The sequence below is a fragment of the Arachis ipaensis genome, chromosome B03 (assembly GCF_000816755.2).
Source record: "Arachis ipaensis cultivar K30076 chromosome B03, Araip1.1, whole genome shotgun sequence".
Lineage (NCBI taxonomy): Eukaryota > Viridiplantae > Streptophyta > Magnoliopsida > Fabales > Fabaceae > Arachis > Arachis ipaensis.
The window spans coordinates 107,981,059-107,989,033 of NC_029787.2; the positions used below are offsets into that span (position 1 = coordinate 107,981,059).

General features: G+C 37.4%; 1 protein-coding gene across 1 annotated transcript in view; it reads right to left on the reverse strand.

Annotated features, from left to right (window-relative positions):
• The window catches only part of LOC107630849, a gene marked incomplete in the record, with an annotated part of 2,085 nt that continues 1,537 nt past the window's right edge, over positions 7,428 to 7,975 (reverse strand). The window contains 1 exon segment of the mRNA XM_016334114.2: positions 7,428 to 7,975. Within this exon segment, the coding sequence (XP_016189600.1) occupies positions 7,771 to 7,975 (205 nt within the window).

The following is a 7,975-nucleotide window of genomic DNA, read 5'->3' on the forward strand; positions in this document are numbered from 1 at the left end:
TGGTTTTTAAATAAAAATTGTTTTTTAGAAAAATAAAATTGGTTTTTGGACAAAAAATTGGTTTTTAGACCAAAAAATTAGTTTTTTAGGTTTTCTAAAAAATCATTTTTTTAATTGAATTTTTAATCTAAAAAATTAAAATTAAAATTTTTTAAATTTTGGTTTTAGTTTTGGTTAATTGGTTAAAAATTGGTTTTTTAGATTTGGTTTTGGTTAACTAATTTTGAAAAATATGGATATGATTTTTAAAATTGTTTTGTTAAATTGGTTAACTAGAATGTAGTTATAATTTTTTAACCGGTTAACCACATTTTGATTTTTTAATGTATACCTGTTTCGAGGGTTACTTGAAACGTTGATTTGGGCTTGGACGTGAGGTCCAGACTCAGTATAAGGCAGTGTCCGACTTGTTCTTGCGTCGAGGTACTGCCGTCCAAATTCCTAGTGAGGAGGTGGGAGGTGGTACCTGCAAGAGACTATGATGCTTAAGTTAGCAAGGGTTTTAGGCAGGTTTTTAATATATTAAAACGTGAATATACTTGAGAGTTGTCAGTGTATTTATAGTAGAACCAATAACCACCTTTTTAGGTGGATGACTGTTCTCTTTATCTTGAGAGTTTGTTGGGATCTATCTTTTAGATGAGATAGAGATAGTAGTAGAGATTTGGAGAGGCAGTTACTTATTTTGCACAAGTAAAGCTGGTCCATCTTGTCGTTTCCGACCTCTTAAAGAGGTAGGATAGTTAGTAAGGGTCATCCTTTTTGGGTGGACATTTTTATCCTTATTGGACCTGACTTTATGTTTTGGGTCAGAGCATGAACAGTGCCTCTCCTTGAGTCCGAGCTTTCATGAGGTCGGGTTCAAGCATCTCGTGACTTCACGTTTTGTTGTCGGGTACAATGCCTTCAGGAGGTCGGGTACTCGATGTGTTCTTGAAATTTTGAAATGTTACTTGCTTTAAATGAGGAGCGAACGTCACGCGGTAGTTCCCTTGGAATCCACGCGGGACTTTAAAGAGGGGTGCGAAATGTCCTCTTTACCCCTTCTCTCTTATAAAATGCTTCGCGCCCTTCTTCTTTTTTCCTTTTCTATCTCTGAAAACGCTCCCTTTGTCTTCGTTTCCTTCATTGAAAAGAAAAACTTCTTCACTTTTCTTCCTTTGTTTCTTTCTTCATAGCCGTTTTTTAGTTTCAAGATTTTCTCCATCTTGATTCCTTCAAAGAGTTCTTTGGTGCTTCGAAGAGGATCTTCGTGATTTTGCCACTTGACGTGCCCTTCCGTTTTTTATTTTTATTAAGGTTTGTGCTTTTATCCATTTTTGTTTGTTGTCTCGACTGTTCTGAGTTCTTGGAACTGTTTTGAATGGTGCCTTATTATGAAATGTTGGTAAAAAAATTGTTATATTGTCTATACTTGTGGTGCCTTGGGATTTCTTCGAAAGCTATTTAACTGTTGCTGTTTTGTTGTTATGGATTGTAATTGTATTTCCCCCAAATGGTGTCGCTTTCCTCTGTTTTGAAAGTAGCGCCATTTCTAAGTCTTGGATTTTAATGTAGAAAGAAACATTTTTGGAATCGTATTTGTCAAACTGTTTGTTGAGAATCCAACTTGTTTTGTTTGATGCCCGAGTTCTTTAGTGACAATTTCTTTTGTTAGGTATAGTTTTATGTCTCAGTCTGTTATTCTCGACGTATCAACGAAAGTTCCTTCTTCTCTTTTAGCATGGGTAGTACTTCTGTCCTTACTCCTATTCCAGTAGTTGATCAAAAATACGCTGAGACTTTTCATAGACACCATAGGCTATGTGAGAATCGAGAAGATGAGCGAAATTATGAGATAGTAGTGGCCAATCCCGAGGAGAGGGTGTGTTTTCTCCCTTTAGACAGTTCGAAGCGCCCCTTCTTTTATGCCTACGATTGCTTTTTTACAAAATTAGACATTAAGCTTCTTTTTTCTGATTTTGAGATAAATATCCTCTGGACTTGCAATGTCGCTCCTTCCCAACTTCACCCGAATTCTTGGGCCTTTTTAAAAATTTATCAGCTTCTATGTCGGGAGCTTGATGTCCGACCTTCTCCTAAGGCTTTCTTTTACCTTTTTGTTCTAACCAAACCCTTTAGTTCAAAAAAGCTAGATTGGCTTTCCTTTCATATCGTTTAGGGTAGGAAGATTTTCTCTATTTTTGATGGGGTTAATAGTCAAATTAGCCCCTGAAAGATAAGGTATTCTTCAAATTCATCCCTAAAAGATTTTTTTTTCAATCAAATTGGTCCTTCAAAAATTATGAATTAATCATATTTGTCCTCTAGTCACTCTATTAACAATTTTCTTCAAAGATTGATGTTGTAAAATGTTAATTGATAACATATATAATACCTGATATGTCTAATTGGACATTGACAAAATATGTTTATAAAAATTTATTAATTTAGTCATTTTCTCCAATTACAATAATCCTATTCTTAATATGACCTAGTGGCTAAATTGATAGATTTTTGTAAATATATTTAGTCAACATCCAATGGAACATGGTATGTGTCATGTATGCTATCAATTAACATTTCACATCATCAATTGTTGACGAAAATTGTGAGTGGAGTAACTGAAGGACAGATATGATTAATTTGTAATCTTTGAAGGAACAATTTGATTGAAAAAATCTTTCAGGGAAGAATTTGAAAAATGCCTTATCTTTTAAGGACTAATTTGACTATTAACCCATTTTTTATGAGTCCTTCCATGACTTTAAAAATTATTTCTTCAAATTCTGAGCTATAGAGGATGCCAGATTTTTCTTTTTAGATGAAAATGATGAGCCCTGTTTCCCATTATATTGGGAAGAAAAGCCAATGATAGTCAAATATGGGGTAGATGAACTAGATGAGCTTGAAAAGTGTATAGTTGATGTGTTCCAAAAGTGCTGGAGCCGAGCTCCTTACTTGAAAATAAAAGGTTATTAGGAGATTCCAATCAACTCCGGTTCGAGCTAGGTAGCTTTCTTACCTTTGTCTTATGGTTTTTGGTTGCTACTTGCATTGTTAATTAATGTACCTTTACTTTTGCTTTGCAGAAAAAATGGCTCCTAAATTCGTTGCTATGAACACACTGTGGGCCACCAAGAAGAACGTTATGGATCATGGTATTCAGCAAAAGAAGTCGGGGATACTTTTATCTGATCTACTCCCCAGAGGTCAAACTCGGGTGCCTCAGCTCCAAAGAAGGTTATCCCCGTTCCATCAACCCGGCTAATCACTCCTAATTTTCCTTCAGAGAGTGCTGGGGTCCGTCCTTCTCCTTCTTCCTCTGAATCGCCTCCCAAAAGACAAAAAACTGCCAAGGAGGGTAGCATCTACAATAAGGGATTTGATGGTCTTGCTTGGAGTGAGAAAAGCATTCACCCTCATAGTCGTATCAACATGGATGATGTGGCTATCCAAAACCACCTTCAACTTATAGCCCAAAATAGAATTCGGACGGCGGGTGTGTGTGCTACCCTCGCCTGGGAGTTAGAGACGACTCCTATCAACGCCACTCACAGCTATCTGGTGGCTGCTTGAGCTGAAGTGGAGAGGCTGAAGGAGATCAAGAAGGAATTGGAGGAGGAGGAGAAGGATGGGCTATCGTCTAACTTGGAGAAAGCTCGGGCTAAAGTGAAGGTAGAGGCAGTCTTGGGCATGGCAGAGGGACTAAAAAAGAAGGCCGAGGAGAGTTATACCCAAGTTTTTGGGGAGAAGCTCGACCTTCAGGAGAAGTTGGACAAGGCTCGGGAGAGATTTGCTACACTTGAGGAGTTTGTAGCTGAGGCAATGGATGAAATATTTGCCAACCTACAGGCTTAGATTCAAATTATTGCTCTCGAGGCAGATCTTTCCTTATTTAGCCAAGATAATATTGTAGTTGATAGGAAGATTGTCCCAGCTCCTGAGGATGATAAGGAAGTTTCCTTGCCCGACCCGAAGTCTTCGGGTGCAGAGGCTGGTCAAGCTTCTCAGAATCCCGAGGTTCTTCTTGAGGTTGTTAACGTCGAGCTTCCTCTTTCGCCGCCTAGTCCTATCCCAGCTGTGCCGGTCTCCGAGTACAATCCGACCCCTTCCGCCAAGGCAAGGATGTCATTACTGAGGGACGATCTTAATCCTTTGCTACGGACCTCTTTGTAGTTTTGCTTGTGTTTGAATGGCCCAATGTGTGGGTCTTTTTATGAACAATTTCAATTTGCAATATTTGGTAGCTCTCTAAACAATTTATTTTGTAATAGCTGTAGTTTTAACAACTTTACTTTTCCTTAAGTTGTTTTTCAAGCAACTTTAGAATTTTAAAGAATATTTCTTCATTTTAATCATGATTTTAGGTCTTTAAATAATTGTTTTTGTTGAATTAGCTCTCAGCTTATACAGCTACTTAGTTAGGGATTATACCTCGACAACTGCTAATGCTATTTTTTCGCTAAATTTGAAAGTGATGTCGATGAGTTTGTTATACTAATTTCCTTTGGTAAGTTCCGACTTCGTCTAATCAGACTTCGTTAAGTTACTTTTACACTTCGTTTTTATTCCGCTTTAATTTTGAGGTCGATTTTCACGAGTTGTTTGCATAACTTCTTACATTAATTTGTATCTTGTCACTTCATCTTACCGACCATTTTAGGTTGGGGAATGATTTTCGCAGTTTGTCGAGCTTAAATTAATGTGTTTTTATAGAAAACTTTGAAGAAGAAATAGAGCTATCATTGACAAATGAAAAATTTCTTTACATAAATTTGCTACTAAGGGTTTTGACTACCCTTATCCCTTGTTATACTGCCTCGTTATAACCCCCTTCAAAAAAAAATCCTTATTGAAAAAAAATTCTTCATGTCGGGAAAAAGAGTACACCAGAAAACAAGGTGCGCTACCTAACTGTAGTACTTTTTTAGGTAACATGCGTGCCACGACCTCGGGAATTCCCTTTCTTGTAAGTCAGACACTTTGTAGTAACATTTCCCTAAGACTTCAACAACCTTGTAGGGTCTTTTTTAGTTTGCAGCTAGCTTTTCCTCGCCTGACTTCTGAATTCCGATGTCATTTTGGATCAATATTAGGTTATTTGCAGTGAAGCTTCTTTTAATTACCTTCTGTTTGTACCTTAGGATCATCCTTTGCTTTAGTGCTTCCTCTTTGATCCGAGCTCGTTCTCGGACTTTTGGGAGGAGGTCGAGCTCTTCTTTTTGTACTTGGGTATTGGCCCCTTCATTGTAGAATATTATTATTCTTTGTGATTCTTCAACGATTTCTATGGGGATCATGGCTTCTATTCCGTAAGCAAGTCAGAAAGGTGACTCCCCTGTTGTGGAATGAGGAGAGGCTACCAAATTTCTAAAGGTTGAGTCAGTGAATTAGATTCCATTATCCATGGTGATGGAATGGGGAATTCTAAACCTTATGACAATGTTCTTGTAGAGGAATTTCCGACTTATCTGGGCAGTGATCATTGCTAGTGGCTCTGCCACAATCTATTTAGTGAAATAGTCAATCCTACTATGAGATATTTAACTTGCCTTGGAGCTTGAGGGAATGGCCCGAGTAGATCAAGACCCCACTTTGCAAATGACCATGGTGAGGTGACGTTGATAAGCTCTTTGCGAGGTGCGACATGGAAGTTGGCATTCTTCTAGTAAGGCGAAAATTTTTTGACAAACTCGGTTGCTTCTCTTTGCAAAGTTGCCAATATTCTGAGGGTTACCTGAAACGTTGATTTGGGCCTGCACGTAAGGTCCAGACTCTGTATAAGGCAGTGTCCAACTTGTTCTTGCATCGAGGTGCTGCCGTCCGAATTCCTCGTGAGGAGGTGGGGGTGGTACCTGCAAAAGATTTCGATGCTTAGGTTAGCAAGGCTTTAAGTAGGTTTTTAGTAGATTAGAACGTGAATACACCTGAGGGGTATTAGTGTATTTATAGTAAAGCTAATAACTACCCCTTTTTTTAAGTAGTTTCACCTTTTTAGGTAGATGACTACTTATTTTGCACAAGTAAAGTATGTCCATCTTGTCGTGTTCGATCTCTTAAAGAGGTCGGGTAGATGGTAAGGGCCATCCTTTTTGGGTGGACCTTTTTATCCTTATTAGGCCTGACTTTATGTTTTGAATCAGGACATGAACAACACCCCTATTTACCGCGCCACCCGACAAACTTCTAATTTTATTTTAAGTTTACCTTATCCCAGGGCAAAACTTTTGAGTCAAATCTTCCCAAAAAAAAAAGAAATAAATAGAGAGTATACAGAGAGAAATTGAAGATTGGAGAAGATAATAAGAAGACTCACATTTCACATCCTTTTCTCTTTTTTTGATCAAAATTTTTTATTTTGAAAAAAATCTAGTTTGGTTTAATTTGGTTGAAAAGAAAAATTAGGAAATTGAATATTGGATAGACAGTTTCTTCAATATCGTTGGCGACTCGGTGGTAATGACAATCATTATCATCGTCTCTAATAATACACATGAGTACACAAAAGTACACAATAAATATGACTTCTTCAACATCGCAACAATGACAACTATTACTTCCAAAAATACATGAGTACACAAAAATACACAAATAAATTATTTCCAACCCAAAAAAAACGTAAGAATTTAAAATTTGCCGAAGAGTACGGCTAACTTATCCCTAACCAATAAGAAAAAAGGTTAAATTCCGGCATATAAAATTGAATTTTTTTGAAAAAAAATAATTTTTTTTATAATAGAAAAAATTCCCAGTTTTTACTTTTTACCCACTACCGCAACATTTCCACAATTTCCACCTTCTTCGTCCGTTCTTAATTAATGATATGAAGTTAAAGTCTATTATTGCTTTGCAAACACTCGTTGAAACTGGAATTATTGGAACTCGTAACTGAATTTTCAGCTGAGTAGTTATAGCAATAACAGCTATACTATTATTTTATGAAATCGACCGCTGAATTCCAAAGATTCACATTCTCCAACACACAGCTGTCCCCGTAGACTACCATAACATATTATGTGTCAATATCGATTAGTTAAGACTTAAGACCTAAGACTTACGACTATGACAACACAATCGGTTGGAAATTCAGCACATAACACCACCACCTTGAGTATATACTCGTAATCCAACTGACCCGACTAAGACTCAGTCCCCTAGCAAACTTTTTCTTTTTCCAACTTCAAGAACCTGAATCCAAGAGCTTTGATTAAAGGATCAAATTACCTGTCATGTTCAACAACTATGTGGTGTATAACTAAGTAGTACTTTCATCAGCCTGAAGAGATTAAGGTAGGGTCCTTATTTGTCAAGGCAACAGCCAACCATAGTGCAATAAAGGCAACCCCATAGCCATAGGCATATAATGCAGGGTCCAGAGCTAATGCACATGGTGGTCACAACAAAGTGGCACACCTTTCTAATCGAATAGTATAATAAGTTCCAAGGAAACAAACAAATAGCTAGCTACTCATAAAAGATCAGAATAAATACAAACATGAGATGAAGATTGAAGAACATGAACTCAACTCAGTTAGATCATGAGCCTTATGAACACAATTACTAACATATCACAAAATTAACTTAAATACACACCAGATATACACACTTGAAAAAACTAAAAGCAAAAAGGAAAAATAAATTAGATAAAGAAGAAAGAAGAACTGAACAAAAACTATGATACATAGAGAGAGGGAGAGAGAGATGAATGAATCAAGGCCTGCCTTATTATAATCCTATAGTGAGTGTTTGTCTGTGTGTAACTGCTGGATTCATGAGTAGGTTACCGTTTTAGGGTCTAGCAAAAACACCCCAAATCTTGGCACGACCAAGGCTCTCTAAGAGCTTCTTGGAACCAGGGACATCCATGTCCACAAGCTTCTGAGTGTAAACACAAGCACCAGCAGCAACCATCTGCTTCTTACACTTCTTGGAATGAACCAGCGACTCCAGCAACGACACCGGGTACCTCTTATCCAAACCCACCACCGAAGGG